This window comes from Eulemur rufifrons, chromosome 6 (genome assembly GCF_041146395.1).
Source record: "Eulemur rufifrons isolate Redbay chromosome 6, OSU_ERuf_1, whole genome shotgun sequence".
NCBI classification, from domain to species: Eukaryota; Metazoa; Chordata; class Mammalia; order Primates; family Lemuridae; genus Eulemur; species Eulemur rufifrons.
Genome location: NC_090988.1, coordinates 3,979,420 through 3,996,286, shown reverse-complemented (window position 1 = coordinate 3,996,286; position 16,867 = coordinate 3,979,420). Strand labels below are relative to the sequence as shown.

The 16,867-nt window shown below is 54.9% G+C and overlaps 1 protein-coding gene across 2 annotated transcripts in view; it reads left to right on the top strand.

Moving 5' to 3' along the window:
- DCPS (decapping enzyme, scavenger) overlaps positions 1-15,899 on the top strand; it is a 41,593-nt gene extending 25,694 nt beyond the window's left edge. For both annotated transcript variants that reach the window (XM_069470706.1, XM_069470705.1), the window contains exons 3-6: positions 2,401-2,546; positions 8,224-8,337; positions 13,168-13,278; positions 15,035-15,899. In XM_069470706.1, coding sequence (XP_069326807.1) covers positions 2,401-2,546; positions 8,224-8,337; positions 13,168-13,278; positions 15,035-15,301 — 638 coding nt within the window. In that variant the 3' untranslated portion in view covers positions 15,302-15,899. The remainder of the gene's footprint in view (positions 1-2,400; positions 2,547-8,223; positions 8,338-13,167; positions 13,279-15,034) is intronic.
- The last annotated feature ends 968 nt before the right edge of the window (positions 15,900-16,867 follow it).

The following is a 16,867-nucleotide window of genomic DNA, read 5'->3' as shown; positions in this document are numbered from 1 at the left end:
CGTTTGATCTGAGGAGTTCGAGACTAGCCTGAGCAAGAGTGAGACCTCGTCTCTACTAAAAACAGTAAGAAATTATATGGACAACTAAAAATATATAGAAAAAATTAGCCGGGCATGGTGACACATGCCTGTAGTCCCAGCTACTTGGGATGCTGAGGCAGGAGGATCGCTTGAGCCCAGGAGTGTGAGGTTGCTGTGAGCTAGGCTGACGCCACGGCACTCTAGCCCGGGCAACGGAGTGAGACTCTGTCTCCAAAAAAAAGAAGTTAAGCCTCTCAACACTCGGGAAGCTGAGGCAAGAGAATCACTTGAGCCCAGGAGTTTGAGGCTACAGTGAGCTGTGATGGTGCCGCTGCACCCTAACCGGGATGGCAGAGCCGCTGTTTCTAAAGGAAAAGAAGTCACATGCTCAAGAGGGCACAGCCAGTAAGGGGAGTCATACGGCCAACTCAGGGCCAGTGTCTGTGTCTCCTCACTGTGTGCATGGCCTCCCAGAGGTGACGGACTGGGACATTTGATGCTCACCAAAGTCATGCACTTGGGATGTCAGCTTTGTACATCCCCACTGGGCTTTGGAAGAAGGCTTCGGGCCATAGGGCAGACTGCAGTGTTGCAAGAGCACCGACTTTGGGGCGAGAAGTCCTTATTCCAGTCTTGCCTTGGCCACATCTCACACATGTGCCCGGATAAGTCCTTAAATCCTGCCAGCCCTTTTCACTTACCCATGAAAGGGGGATTGAAACCTCCTATGTCCTCAGACCAAACACGAAAGTGTAGGTGAGTGGTTCTTAGCTGGGTCTTGAAGTATGTAGGTGCGTATGAGAGTTTCCTGAGGTATTAAAATGTACTTGCTGGGCTTCTGCTCTCTCTTGGGCTTCCCTGGGAGAGTTTGTGTGAGTCTTGGGTAAGGGAGTCAGAGGGGGAACCATAGGTCTTCTGAGAACATTCCAACTGATTGTTTTTTATGTGTGTGTGTGTGTTGTTTTTTTTTTTTTTTTTTTTTTTTTTTTTTTTTGAGACAGAGTCTCACTCTGTTGCCCGGGCTGGAGTGCTGTGGCGTCTGCCTAGCTCACAGCAACTTCAAACTCCTGGGCTCAAGCAATCCACCTGCCTCAGCCTCCTGAGTAGCTGGGACTGTAGGCATGCCCGGCTAATTTTTTCTCTATATATTTTTAGTTGTCTGGATCATTTCTTTCTATTTTTTAGAGACGGGGGTCTCGCTCTTGCTCAGGCTGGTCTGAACTCCTGACCTTGAGTGATAGTCCCACCTCGGCCTCCCAGAGTGCTAGGATTACAGGCGTGGGCCACTGCTCCCGGCCAATTTCCAACTGATTTTGAAACACCATTTTCCTATCCTACCCTTAAGATCTATCTTGAAGCACTGTATATAAATGTTAGAGTAATAATAGTGGTACCAGATGTCATTAAAAATAAGAGAAAGGACTTAACCAAAGCCAGGTGGTATTGGACCAGGACACTAGCCTAGAGTCTGTTTAGGAAAACTACAAGATGTCCTTCTGATTAAAACTGTGGTTCTCAACTGGGAACAATTTTATCCCCCAGGGGACATTTGGCAATGTCTGGAGACATTTTTGGTTGTCACAACAGAGGGGAAGGTACTACAACCATCCAGGCAGAGCCCAGAGATGCTGCTAAACCCCCTGCAATGCACAGGATAGCCCTACAACACAGAGTTGTCCAGGCCAAATGTCGATGGTGCTGCGGTTGATGAACCCTGGATTGGAGTAGCTAGTACTTAGGTACGTTGTTATGTGCTCATTGTTCCGAGTGCTCCACAGGTAACCAACCTGCTTAATCCTGCCAGCCCTACGACACAGGAGCTATTACCATCCATTTGGCAGATGGAGAAGGAGAGGCATGGGGAGGTTAAATAGTGGACCAAGGGGTCCCACTCTGAGTAAGGAGCAGGCAGAGCCAGGACTTGAACTCAGATGTCCCGGCTCCATAGTCCATGCCTTGAACCTGTGTGCTATGCTGCAAAGCCCCTCATTAAAGGGGCTACTTGACTTTAAACCACATTTTTAGGTTTGAATCCAGAAAGCCACATACCTAGAAATTTGGCATGTGAAAAGAGTGAGAGACTTTTCATTCCTATGCCTGGAAAATGGACAGGGAACGGCTGGGGTTCACGTGATGAAGGGCCCAGAGACCCACTGGTGAAAACCTGTGTTTTCCAGCTTCTAAGTGTGGCTCAGCTCAGCTCATAAATGAAATGGCACGAGGCACCTCATGGGAGTGGATCCTGGGTGCATGGACCCTCTTGGCCTTTGGCTCCCCTCAGGGATCAAAGCTGGGCAGGGATCATCTCCGTGCCGTGGTGCCCGTGGCGTGGAGAGTGGGTGTTGCTTCCCAGTCCCAGGCTGTGCTGTGTCTTTGCAGATGTGAAGACGACCGTGGTCTACCCTGCAACAGAGAAACACCTGCAGAAGTACTTGCGCCAGGACCTCCGCCTGATCCAAGAGACAGGAGAGGACTACCGGAATGTTACCTTGCCCCACCTGGAGTCCCAGAGCCTCAGCATCCAGGTGACTGGCGGCATGTCTCAGATGCTGCTGTGGCCAGTGTCTCTTCCCGCAAGCATGCTTTGGGGTCTCACCAGAGGCCAGGTGCTATACTAGGAGTGGGGGCACAGCAGACACTCCCTGCCTCATGGAGCCCATCCCATGCACAGTCAGATGGGACACAGGTATATGAGGGACTGTGTGGTCTGTGAGATTGTGTGTGCGGTGACAGGACTGATAGGATAAGTGGGAGGCCTGGGTGGGCGGTCAGAGAAAGCTTCATAGACAAGAGAATTGACCCTAGTCTCCCTCCCCGTCCCCGAGGTGCCTGGGCATGCCATGGAGGCTCTCTAGAATCTCAGAGCAGTCCAGTCCATTGGAGGGATTTGTATCTGCTCCTGATACAGCCTCAGAATGACTGTGCCCTTGCTCAGGAACTGTGAATGGGTGAAAAACTGATACTGACTTAGGCTACCGAGTCCAGACTCCTGTGCCTGGTTTCACCTGTCTCAAACCAGCTGAGTCTCAGAGTAAAAAATCTCCCCTCACTCGCTCCCCTTGCATTCATTCCACAGAAGGCGGGCCCCTCCTGTCCCTGGGGGTGTGGTGCAGGGCTTCCATTCACAGTTGGCAGAGGCTTCTGACTGGGCCAGATGCAAGGCCATTTAGCACAGAGATCCTGACTCCTCCTTGGGCTTATGCCCAGCGCCAGCCAGAGCCTCTGCCTGGAATTGGCCCCCTGTGAATACTCACAGTTAAATATGATTGATGCTTATTAATGAGTCATTTTCTTGCCCACTGATTCCCACTGGTTCCTTTGTATCACTCACTCATTCTCTTTGAGCGTTTCTTTCTTGCTCTCCCCAAGATTCAGGTCACTGTGGAGGAGAGTATCCTGCGTGGGAAACTCACAGCCATGCCTCCCTGGCCCAGGAGGGAGGGGGCTGGGTGTGCAGGTGCTGCAAGGTGAACTGTACTTAGGAAAGGAGGTTGGCAGGCCCAGGGAATGACACTTCTGTGGGAGGCCCGTGTGCCATCAGCCCTTCCCCCACCCGGTTAGCAGCCATTGCACAGGGTGCCTCTGGCGCAAGCTGGAAAGGAAGTATGTCTCCATCTTCTTAGACAGCTTCTGCTGTTCTCCTGGAACGTGTGTTCTGTTGTGCTGGTTGTATGTATCTGGAATTCAAGAGAGGAAGCCCTAATATTGTTGGTGTGAGTCATGTAGGTTCCTTATTATACACCATTATACGATTCCACTTGGAGAAGAATGCAACAAAAACTCTACTACTCTTCCAACTCCTGATTGACAGGAGCATTCATAGGTTCTTTCTTGACTGTTTCTAGCAGGTTAACAAGCTGTCAGCATAACTGGCAGTAGTCGCTGTATTTATTGAGCATCTGTGGTGTCCCAGGCCCTGTGATAATGGGATAAGCACTCGGGTGGTTTATACAAGCTGCAGTGGTGATGCAGAGGGACAGTGACCAGCTCAGATGGTGGGGGCTTCACAGGGAAGGGACCTTCCTTTTGGGCCTGAAGGGAAAACAGAAGTTTAGCAGGTGGTTGAGGCAGAGGGAGGAGCAAGTCCAGAGGCACCGAGAGCTGGACTCATGTGATGCAGGACTGGGGGAGCTGCAGGAGTATGGTGTGACTGGGACTTGGGGTGCTGGAGGTCAGAGACGGCACTGAGAGGGCAGGCAGAGGCTGGGAGGAGGAGTGTGGGCCTTATCTAGGAGGCCAGGACTTCCTGAACCTTGCTGATACATCAGGACTGCCTGGGGAGATTCTTACAAATACAGAGCATGGGGCTCTATTCCCTGTCTGCTGACTCTGACCCTTCGGAGAGGGGAGCTGGGAAATGCGCATTTTTAAAAAAATCTCTTGGGCCAGGGACAGTGGCTCACACCTGTAATCCCAGAACTTTGGGAGGCCATGGTGGGAGGATCACTTGAGGCCAGGAGTTTGAGACCATCTGGTCAACATAGTGAAACCCCTTCTCTACAAAAAAATTTTTAAAAATTATGTAGGCGTGGTGGCACACACCTGTAATCCCAGCTACTTGGGATGCTGAGGCAGGAGGATCACTTGAGTCCAGGAGTCCGAGGCTGCAGTGAGCTATGATCGTGCTACTGCACTCCAGGCTGGGCAACAGAGTGAGACCTTGTCTCTTAAAAAAAACAAAAACAAACAAAAAAAACTTTCATATTTCTAATGATCATTGGATCTGAGACCAACTGCCAAAGGCAGTGAGGGCCCCCCCCCTCCCCGAACAGTTTTGAGCACGTGAACAGCATGGTCAGAGTTAAAGAATCAGCTGAGGCAGGGTTAAAGTAGAAGCAGGAAGACTGAGAACCAGCGTGGGTCTGAACCAGAGAAGGGACATGAGGAAGGGGCAGGAGCAATTTGAGAGGTGGGTCTTCCCTGGGCCGGTGGGGCTCAAAGGCTGGTTGATACGGAGAGGTGAGGGAAGGGCTTGGGTGGTCAGTGTGTGGTAGGGTCATTCATGCACCAGCACAGGGGATGTGGACACAGGAGTGGGTGTATGTGGAAGACGGTTCAGTTTGGGATTTATTGAGCACTTAGTAGGTGCCAAGAACTGCTCTAAGCATTTTACATGCATCATTTATTCTTCACAGCAGCCCTTTGAAGATGGGACTCAGAGCCAGGCAGTCTGGCCCCGGCATCTGTGCTCTTAGCTGGCAACACTGTTTGGCTTCTCAAATTTGAGGTACTTGTAACTGCCCGGTGAAAGTGCCCAGTAAAATGCAGTAGGCTGTCTGGCCCTGGAGCCTTCAGTACCATACAGTCAGAAATGTCCACCTGGGAGCCATCCAGTCAGGGTCAGCCTCGGCTGGCATTCAGCTTCTCAGTGTGACATTGTCCTTAACTTCTGAGCTCTGGCTTCACTGTCTGGAGAATGTGCCCAACGGCTCCTGCCTGCTAGGGCATTGTTGAAACTAAGAGGTGCCGTGATCACGTGCCTGCAGTTTTCCCAGCACAGAGTGGTACCACTGTCCTCCTCGCCCAGTAACCATCCAGGGAGCAGGCGCAGAGCTGAGACGGGCCACGCCTGGCTGGGGGAGAGGGGCAAGGCAGGGAGCTGCGCAGAGCAGGGGAGGCGAGGAGGGAGGGGCGGGATGTCGCATGGGAAGGCACGACAGGTGGGGGTGCCAAGGGAGCTGCTAGGGTCACCTACTGCAAAGAGGTCCAGCCAGCTGTGTTCCAGAAAGCGGCTGGTGTCACCTGGGCTTCCTTTAAGATAGCGGCGCTCTGCATTACCCAGCCCTCCATGATTTATGTGGATTTTGTGCCCTTGTTCTCCTCCCTTTCTTGTCTGGGCTTCTGGCCTTCAGACTTCCTGCGGATGCTGGTCCCTGCCCTCTCCCAGAGGCCTGTCCCAGGAGCAGGACACGCCATGGCTTGGGACCCAGACTCCCGAGTGGGCGGGAGCTGCGTGAACTGGTGTGACCTTCCTCAGCCCTGCTTTCTCCTCACCTGCCAAGTGGGGACAGTGGGAGTGGCTGCCCCACAGGGCTGCCATGGCACTTTGAGCAGCGGGCACAGAGTGAGACCACCCTGGCGGTCAGCACACCTTCCTGCGCTCACTCATCCTCCAGCTGCGCTCTCGTTTCTCCTCATGCCACCTCCTTTGCCCGTCTGTTCCTGTCCCCAGCCAGTCTTGTCATAGCTCCAGCAAACCATCCCGTTGTCTTCGTCACCTCGAGTTGGAGCTTTTCAAGTGCTACACCGCTTGTGGGGTGCCTCCGCCACGCCGGGCTGTGCCAGGCAGGCACTTCTGCCGCGTGTTCTCACTGAAACTTCACCACAGCCCTCGAGCGGGTGTCATCAGCCCGTTTTACAGAGGAGGAGGCAGTCGCTTGCCAAGGTGACAGCTAGTCAGCTGTGGAGCGGGGAGCTGGTCCAGCCTCTTGATCCCAGTCGGAGGAGGGTGCGCCCTCCATGCGGGCAAGGGCCAGGCCCGCGAGGCCTGCTTGTGCAGGACAGCAGGGCTCTCCCTGGGCAGTGCCATCTCCCCCACTCCTCTTTATTTCTGGGTTCCTTCAGGTCAGCTTCCAGCTGGCCTTTCCCTCCAGCAACGCATTCCCAGAGATTTCAGATCAGAGAGGAGATACCTGCTGGTTTTGCTGGATCATGTGTTGCTCTGGCCCCCGGCGCCGTATGAGGAAGCAACTGCTGGGTGTATTCCAGACCCCTCCCAGGAAGTGGCCCCGCCACACTTCTTAGGAAGGGCCTCTTTTGTGTTGGGTGGAGCACATTGTGACCAGCCTGTGGGTCTCGTCGGGGTCTGGAGGCCCTCTGCGCTGAAATGCCTCCTCCGGTTGGGTGGTTGCAGAACACCTAGAGACTCAGACAGTCCTGGGCAGATGCCCCCTGCTCCTTCTCCCTCTGTCCCAGCTGAGAGCCAAGGATGCAGTGCGGTGCACTCAGCCCTCCAGGCTCGGGGTATGGGGTGTGTAGACCCCCGGCCCCCCAGCACCTGGCCGTTGGTGATGCTGCCTGTGCCAGCCCTTCTGGGAGTGGGAGCAGGACGATGGCAGCCTGCTTGTGTTGGTTCCATGGCCTCCCTCTCTGTGGCTCCCCCTCCCCCATCAGTGAGCCTGAAGGCCTTTCTGACTGTGAGGAGGAAAGGGCAGAAGTGTGACCCAGGCCACTCCGCACTTTCTGGTTTTCCAGTAGGTTTCTCTCTCGGATATAGGGCAGAGAGTTCCTTGTCCTGGAAGGGATCTGTGTTTCCAAAGGGTTCTCATAGCCGGGGTAAGTAGAGAAGAGCTGGAGGTACCAGGGTATATGAGCCCTCTGAGTCCAGGGGCCTTCTCAGCCTCACCTGTGACCTCCTAACCTCAGACAGGCTGTCCGGGACTGTCACTGTAAAGGGATGTCCCTGGGGTCCATGCAAGGCCTGGGAAGGGTCCTCTGAAGACTGTCAACAGCAGCTGATCAAAGGGTGACACAACCCGGAAGCCCTGGGTTGCCGTGAAAGGTCTCAGTGAGGTCACTGTCGCCGCATCTCCACGTGGCTGTCGATTCTGCTTTGTGACGCGGGGCCTGGGTCGCCTGCGAGCGCTGATACTCTGGCATCTGCAGCCGGTCCAGGGGGGCAGAGGTGCTGAGCCCCGCACTGCTGAATCCCAGGGGGGCAGGAAACCCACACACATTAACTTCTAGAACCATAGGCTTTTGCTGCCCTGGCAAAGGAGGTGGCTCCCTTTGCAGAAGGAAACCTTGGTGTCCTCGGACTCCTGACCTTTCTTTGCTGCATCATCCTAAATATGGTGAAATAAGATCCATGGAGACAGCTTCCCCCGAGTCCTGTGGGCAGTGGAGGAGGTCACTGCTGTAAGAGTGGAGGCAGACAGGGCCCGTGAGGCCACCACAAAGTGTGTACACTCTGCTGACCAGGAAAAGCCTAAAGATCCTGGCCCCATCTGACCTACAGAGGCCGGTGCGTGACTGTAGTGACTGAGTGTCAGCTGTGGTAGGAGAGGGAAAGTCTCTTCTGGATGCCTAAGAGCAGATGCTTGGGGACAGGACAGCCTGAGTATAGATTCCCTGAGCTTAGTGACCTTTTTTGGCTTGGTCATCCTTCCTGGAGAGGCCAGAGAGCTTACCTAGCCTGGTTTGGGGTGTCTCCCTAGGGGTGGCAAGTGGGTTTGTAAACCATCTCTCTCCCCCTCCTTCCAGTGGGTGTATAACATTCTTGACAAGAAGGCTGAAGCAGACCGGATTGTTTTTGAGAACCCGGATCCCTCTGACGGCTTTGTCCTCATCCCCGACCTCAAGTGGAACCAGCAGCAGGTAAAGATGTGCTGGCGCACTCTGCTCTCTGACCACCCGCTCCAAGTTGCTGGCCCTCCTTTGGCTGGTCCTTTTTCTCACGTTGGCCTCTGTCTCTGAGCAGATTATAATTAACCAACAAGGGGTGGCCCGAGCTCTCCGCAGTGACAGAGTGCATACCTGTCATACACAAGTGCTTTTGCTTTATTGAGTCAGCTTAAAGCCCTTTCTAGCTCTCTTCCTACCAAGAGGTGAAATGGGGTGATGTTTGCGTCCACTACTCCAGGGGCCGTTCCTTAACCAGCCAGGTGGCATGGGCTGCCTGCTTTGCTTCCACCAGCACCTGCAGCCCTCAGATGGGGTGTTTCCATTCTCTCCGTTCCCCTGGACACAGCAGATCTGGGCAGGCCTGTGTCCTGAAGCACTGGGCAGGAACCATGGTGACCAACCCACGGAGTCCCCTGCACAGGCCGAGCAGCAGAGCAGGTTGCCGGCAGTCCAGACGTCCACTCGAGCCTCGTGGCTCCCTGTTCCCTGGCTTCCAAGCACCCTGCCTCTCCCCACCTTCCAAGGGGGCAGGTCTTAGACACTCACAAGTACCTTTCTCCAGTTCTCTGTAGCCGCTACCCCCTCTCCACTTTCCTCTCTCTCCTGGACCAACTCACCACCAAAGTTACAACTTACCATCACCTCTTTTACACCCTGATGGTATCAGAAATGTCTATACCCTGACAGGCTCAGAACCAGGCAGAGCTGGTTGCAGGATGCTGTTCACACCATACTCTGCAACAGGAGAGGGGCCAGGATGAGGTGGCAGCAGGCCGACGTGGGAGTGTTGGGAGCAGATAAATGTCCTCTCCGCCAGGTTCACTCTTGGAGTAACCTAGGCTCCGAATTGCTCCTCTGCTCTAGGTGGGCCCGTCTGGTTTCCATGCCCCTCACGTGGACTCTCACATAGAGAGAAGGTGACTGTATCTCCATGGACACCCTCCTTCTTGCTTTCTCAGTTGTGGCCTGCCCTTTAGGCCTTTAGTTTTTTTTGTTTTTTTTTTTTTGAGACAGAGCCTCACTCTGTTGACCGGGCTAGAGTGAGTGCGGTGGCGTCAGCCTAGCTCACAGCAACCTCAAACTCCTGGGCGTAAGCAATCCTGCCTCAGCCTCCCAAGTCGCTGGGACTACAGGCATGCGCCACCATGCCCGGCTGATTTTTTCTACATATTTTTAGTTGTCCAGCTAATTTTTCCATTTTTTAGTAGAGATGGGGGTCTCGCTCTTGCTCAGGCTGGTCTCAAACTCCTGACCTCAAGCGATCCTCCCACCTCGGCCTCCCAGAGTGCTAGGATTACAGGCATGAGCCACCGCGCCCAGCGTAGGCTTTTAGTTTTGATTTGGTGATTTTAGGATGTGCCATGCCATTTCTCCACTGCCAAGAAAGGGACGGCTGAGGGCCTGTGGTTGGGGTGAAGGGACAGGATTTTGGCTCAGAGTCACACAAGTGAGCAAGCATTGTTGGTCTCTTGACAAGCAGCTCATGGCAGTTCCCAAACATGGCCCAAGGGGTGGCAGGGAATTTGAAGGGAGTTTCCAGAAGTTGCAGCATTAGGGGATGATTTCTTAGAGCCAAGTAAGAATAAAGAGGATGGCTTCCCACGTGTGGGATGCTACAGTGAGAGAGGCTAAGAGGACACCTGGTCCGCTCTCCCCTTCCCTGCAGCTCGTCCCTGCCTGTGCCACCTCCAGGCCGTGAGGGAGGGAGCCAGGACTGGCTCTGGAGGCATTTGAAGAGCTGGACAAGGCCCCAGAGGGAGGACTGAATGGTGGCTCTGCAAATTTCCCTGTGTCCCCTCGGCCAGCCCTGCGTCTGGAGAGCCTGAGGTGACGCCAAGGCCGAAGCCTGGGTTGTAGAAGGTGGGGCCCACCATTCATGAGAGTCCCAGCAGGGCGGTGGGGGGCGGGGTGGGAGGAGCGCCTGCCTTGCAAGACTCTTGAAGGCAGAAGAGCAGTCTGAAGGCCATGGAGAGACAAACAAAAGATGGCCTTGTCCATCTCCATTCCAGAAGCTCTGAATGCATGTGAGCCCACAGCACTGAAAACAGAAATCTGTCGTCCTTGTGACCCAGTGCTGGCAGGCTCTGCCTCCCCAGCCAGTGGAACTGCCCTCTCTCTGTCCTCTTTAAGACAGGAAAGGCTTCAGGAACTGCTCTGGGCTCCTGGCCACATGGCTGGAATTCCTTGCCCCTGGGGCTGTGAATGGGCCAGCTCAAATGTCAGACTTTGCTTAACAGCGATAAGGTGTGGTTCTTCTTAACCTTTGCTTAATTCTTACTTGGCTTTTGGTCGTGCCATGTTCCAGTGTCTCGAATCCTCGACTACTGACAGCACTGAACTTGATAGCTCCCTTAGAATTAGGCTATGTATCCAGCAGGAAGACAGGCCAGCCTGGGCATCTGTTCTTTGTCTTTGGGCTAGAGAAGGACTGAGGAGAGGAAGATGCCCTGGCATTTGCTTTGAGAAGCTTTCCTAGCCACCATGAATCTCCTGCTTCTTGTCCTAGAAGTTACTGTCCCAAACTGATGGCCCTGAATTAAAGAGACTCTTTATTCTTTTGTTCATCCCTCTGTCTATTCAGCAAATGTTGATCCCTGTTAGCTAAACATTATGCCTCCCCAGAAGTTATAACATCCCCTTTTCAGTTCTCTTAAGAGATCACCTGTATGTTCCTTGTTTTTTTATTTCTTATAGGTCCAGTTTATTCACGCACACGGCAGAAGTGCACCCGGTACGGAGGACACACAGGGAGCGTTCCCTCACCTCCACATTCCTCCATCTCCCTTCCCCAGAAACAGCTATCTCTTTGCCCCTCCTTCCAGGGGTGCTTTTGTATATTTCGTATATAAGCACATATGTTCATGTGTATATAGACACACACGTTTTCAGTTCACATGGCTTAAGTTCTTTGGTCTAAAGTTGTCAGACCAGGGAACTTTTCCTTGAACTACTCCAGAGGTCAAGAGATAGCCCTCCAGCGCTCCAGCCATTCTGTGTTGCTGCTTTCCAGAAAACTGTTACTTTGATTTTACTGTCCTGCCACAAAAAGAAACTGATGGTGTCTGTCTCCCCAGAGTGACTGATGGGCTACCTTCTGGGGTACCAGTCTGAGACCCTCACCTGCCCCTGGTCTAGCTTTTTTCACATTATTTCTCTGGGCCAGGAGGCCCTTTGGCTGCCTGCAGAAAATCTTGGGTCACGTCTGATATCAAAGAATGGATTCTTTTCTCTGCCTCACCCAGCCTGTGAGCTGACACCCAACACCATGGGCTGCCACCCAGCACCAGGCTCCATGCCTCATTCCATGCCAGTGGAGCGGAGAGTCGGATTTAGTGTCATGTTTGGAGTGTGTCAGCAGACATCATCTAAAGTAAATGCTACTGTAATTTGGGAGTCCTGTGTCAGTGACACATTAAACAGCTGAAAATGTACACACTTGCACATTCACACATTCTCACACACACCCCAAGTTCAGGCTTCTCCTTAGACTCCTAGCTAGTGACAGAGTAAAGGCCCTGTGCACAGGATATGAGAAGGAAGAGCCCAGAAGGGACCCGTGGGCAAAACTGAGGCCCGGGAGGCTCAGCCCAGCCACATGCTAGAAGCTTCCCCATGGGCTCCTCTGCAGCAGGCCTGGGGCAGAGATCCCAGATTGTTAGAACGCTGGCGGGAAAGATGCTTATGACTTGAAGAGACTGTGACACAGCTGGGCATCAGGCAGTCATAGGGAACATCCCTTTCTCAGGTTTTAAGTGGGGGGCCCCTGGGAATTTGGTTGGGTGACTCATGGTCTCCAAATTATCTCCATGAGGATTTCCAGCAGCTCGGACTGCAGGGCTGGGCACTGTTGGATTCCCGTGTCTTGTCCCTTGGAGCCCTAGAGTCGGGCCTGCCTGGCACATGGGTGTGACGACCGGGCAAGGCCAGGTCTGGGTGGGCAGGGAGGGTTTGCTGGGTGAGAGGAGGTGTGCAATTGCTCTCTGGCACAAGGTCTTGTTGACTTTGGTTCTTTGCACTGTTGTGGCCTCCAGATTTTCAGCCTGGTGCTGTTCAGGAAGGAAGGACAGCAGGAGGGGCTTTCCATGAACTTGAGACGCTGGAGGAGAGAAACACGTCAGCCACTCTGGTGTGGATGGACGTTGTGAGCTGGCCTAGGTTCCCTTTTCGTCCTTTGTACCCCTGTGCCCCTTCACATGCCTTTGACTCCAGGCAGATCGTGTTGCTTACAGCGCTCGCCTCACGTCCGCTACACGTTCTTGCCTGGAGCCTCTGCACTCACTGTTCTTTCTTCCTGGATGTCCCTTCTCCAAACTCTGCCTCTTTTTCCAGACCCACATCCTTTACCTTTTCCTCCAGGAGGCCTTCCTGGGCTGCCCACCTAGCCAGAGTCTTTGCCCTCCCTCCTGTTCTGTGATCACTTCTGGTCTTACAGTGGAGTTACTTATGTCCATGCGATCAGACTGTAAACTCTTGGAGGGAAAGATCTGTCCTTGTCTCTCTCTCTTGAGCCTCCCCCAACCCTGTCAGCTCTGCAGGGTGAGTAGACAGATACTTCCACATGATGTTCTTTAGCAGGAAGAATATGTAGAAGCCCTGTCCCCTAGACTGTCCCACTTGCCCTGGGCACATGGACGCCCACGTTGCCTGGGGATCAGTTCTGCTGTGAGGTCTCTTGGACTGGCTCTGGTGGGCTCTGCAGGTCTGGGGGCAGGCGCTTCCTGGCTTATGTGAGAATTTTCAGGGTTGGCAGCCTCCCTGGCCCTGGCCCCTGCTGAGCCTGGTTTCCCTTTGGTCTCCGCACAGCTTGATGACCTGTACTTGATCGCCATCTGCCATCGCCGGGGCATCAGATCCCTGCGGGACCTAACTCCAGAGCACCTGCCGCTGCTCAGGAACATCCTCCGCCAGGGGCAGGTGAGTCGCTTCAGCAAACCACGTCGAAGCCCAGAGAAGTTAGACTCCAGCGTGTTCCCTGGGCTCCTTTCCTTACCCTTCCCAGAGTCTGTCTTGGAAAGGGCTGCTTCTCTCTGGATGCCAGCATCGGGGACCCTGTTCAGGCTCTGTAGGTTGATTCACAAGGCCCCGTGTCCCCTGCCCTGCCCTGCTCCCCAGCGCTACTTCCCGCCACCTGTCGGCACCTTCAGGCTCCCCGTCCCAGCCTTTATCTGCAGGTCCCATCTGGGCTGGGCTTCTGGCCTTCACCCCACAATCTCTTATCTTCCACATCCCAGCCCCTCCCTCCAGGGCGTCCTGCCTCTCTCACGACAACCACATCAGGCCAGGCCAGGCCAGTTTCTTGGCTGTGCGGGCACATGACTTGACATGTGTGTCCACATGTGCTTCCTCGTGTAGATTGAGAGCAGACTAAACTCTGTAGCACCTAGTGTTCTGGGACACTTTCTATCTGCGATACTTGTTGAATCAAATGAAATTATAGGGGGCTGAAGGGAGCCCTGGCAGCAGGGGAAGTTGGGGGAAGTGTCTGGAATCTTGGCTTGTGGTCCTGGCCTGACATTTTGACCCTATCCAGCTGAGTGGCCTGGGGCCAGTCACTCTATCTCTCTGGACCGCAGTATCTGGATGGGATCCCTTCTGAATCCACCATTCTGTGTGACTGGGTCTCAGCCTTTTTCCCCACTCTGAAGTGTGAAGCTCTGGCTGCTGTGCCAGAGGCGACAGTCACAAGGATGCCCAGCCAGGAGCGAGGTCTGCCCGCTTGGACTGTTGCCGCTCTGAGGCGCCAGTGCAGACCCGGAGGAAGGGCTCTCCCCGAGCCCCAGCGTCCCCTGCCACTGCACCGCAACCGTCTCCTCCCCTCCTCCCGTCTCGCCTGCCCATGTCACGCCCCTCTGGCTGCCATTATCTTTTTGAGGTGACTCATTTCTGTTATGGAGCAGCCCCTGAAGCCACAGATGGCAGAGAATGATGTCTTCCTCTCGGGGAGATGACCTGCCCTAGCGGCCTGGGCAGCCTCACCTGCGGGCCACTCCTGCTTGTGTCTTACCCTGTTGCAGAGGTCCCTGAGTGAGCGCTGAGGCAGAAGACAGTTCTGGGGCATGTGAGCCCACAGTGGAGATCAGCGTCTCCTCTTAACTCCAAGCCCTAGGGGCTCCTGAAGCTGGAGGCTGGTAGGCAAGACCTACCCCTGAGCAAGACAGAGGTGGGCAAAGGGAGCCAGGGCCAAAGTAGATGCTTTCCCCTTCCGAAAGGAGCTGAGACTTCCCTGGTCTGTTTGGCAGCAGCCCTCCCCCATCCCTTCTCCTTGACCCGAGTTCTTAGCACAGCCCCACCCCATCGCCGCCCTGATTTATTACATGTGTGTCAGTCATCCAGAGGGAGGGTGGTCCCCACAGTCTTGGGAATCTGGGCCTGCCCCTAGCACTCGGCTTTCCTGGATTCCCAGTGTCGTGGTCAGATGGGGTGGGGAACCCTGATCCAGGCCACTGCCCTTCCTTTGGGGAAAAAAGTGTTGACTTTGGTGCTGCCACCTGCCTTGGTGGACTTCCTAGAATGGAAGACAGAGGATCCCAAGCAAACAGTGGGCAGAGAGCTGTCTGGAGGGTTCTTACTAGCTGGCCCGGGATGAAGAGGGGGAGGCTCTAGGTGGGGCATGGCCTTGGCTGTGGGGCAGTGTGATGACCCCTTGACTGCCGTCCCCTCTCCTCTCCAGGAGGCCATCCAGCAGCGCTACCAGGTGCAGGGAGACCGCCTGCGAGTGTACCTGCACTACCTGCCCTCCTACTACCACCTGCACGTGCACTTCACCGCCCTGGGCTTCGAGGCCCCCGGCTCAGGGGTGGAACGGGCCCACCTGCTGGCCCAGGTGATCGAGAACCTGGAGTGTGACCCCAGGCACTACGAGCGGCGCACGCTCACCTTCACCCTCCGGGCCGACGACCCCCTGCTCCAGCTCTTGCAGGAGGCGCAGCAAAGCTGAGTCAGCGTGGGGAGAAGAGCACAGATTGGTGGAATTTGGGGAGGGGTGGGGGTGGGATTTTTTTTATCTCCAAGTGAGTTTTCTAAGAACATATTTGGTACTGGCTTATTCCCAGTATGTGAATAAAGTGCCAGGCTCACTTGGTGTGGCTGGCGTGGCCTGGGCAGGCGGGGGTGAGGGCGCAGGGGTGGACAGAACCAGTGGGAAGGCCTTGAGGAGGGTGGAAAGTCTCGGGGGGCGGCCTCAGCCGCCGAGTGGAGCAGCCCTGGAAGGTGCCGAGGGCTTTGTCCAGACCCCTGTGCTCACTACCCATGTCGGCTTCCCTGCCCTGGCTCTGCCTCCGTTTGCCTCCTTCCTGTCCTGCCACAGCCTCCCTTCCCCCACCTCTCCTTTGAGGAGTTTCCCCAAAAAACCAAACTCAGAACCTTTCAGGAAATTATCTGTAGAGCTTTTTGATGGCACTTCCTCCTCCCCTCCCCAACACTGAGGTCACGCCTCCCGCCCTGAGTCACCCTTGTTGATCAACTTCTTGTTGACGGGGAGAGGGGACTGGTGCCTGGAAGTGGGAGGGTTTTAATAAGAATCACATGATGCAAGCCTGAAAAGCCTTTGCCTCCGTTATCTGGTCTGGTCCGCTGGTCCGTGAGTCCTGTCCTTGAGTTCTTTATCTGGGCAGGAAGACAAAACAGACTCGCTGGAGCAGCCAGAAGATCAAGTACAGAACAGCGTATCAGCAAGGCAGAGTGCACGGCGGCAGTCGATGGAGCTCTGAGGGGCTCGGGCTCCAGGTGTGATCAGCACCACAGGCTCACAGGGGCTTGAGACCAGGAAGGGACCTCAGAGTGCCAGAGGCTGATGACCAGGCAGGGACCCATCAGGGGCCCATCTGGGAGGGATGGCATCTGCCACTGCTCCAGCAGAGCTGGGACGTGGCACGTGTGGAAGGGCACACAGGTAAACACAAGGCACTCTCCACACAGGAACAGTGCAGAATCGCTCAGGGAAGGCAGGATGCTGGGCTCCTCAGTACAGCAGAAGGAAGCCCTGAGGCAGAGGGGCGGCTCTTACTCTGCATCCCCTGGCCCGAGAACCAGCGGGTCTGGATTCAGAGTCCAGCCCCTTTACTTGGAGGTGAGGCCCTCAGGTGGTGGCCCAGGTGCTGCCACCTGCTCCAGGCCCACACTGGCTGTTGTGTGTTGTGGAGAGCCACACCTGCCCTCTGTGGCCCTGGGAAGGAGACTCTAGAAATGGCAGGGGAGTGGAGTGTGTAGTCAGAAAGCCTTAGGGACCTGTTCCAGGCTTCAGGGAGCTCAGACAAGGCACAGCAAAGTGACTGGCCTCTGCAATCTTCGAGAGCCCCCGGATTCAGGCAGGATGGAGTCGCAGCATAAGCACTGGTTCTGGTGGTGACCAAGGTGGGAAGGCACATCTCAGATGGCGTCAACAGGATCCATCTCGTGGCCACCACACGTCTGACTGTTTCCTGGACTAAAAGCCAGTACTCTTGTGGGCAGTGACACTGGCCATTGCTGAGGTCTTGGGGCAGAGGGCTGGACAGAAGTCTAC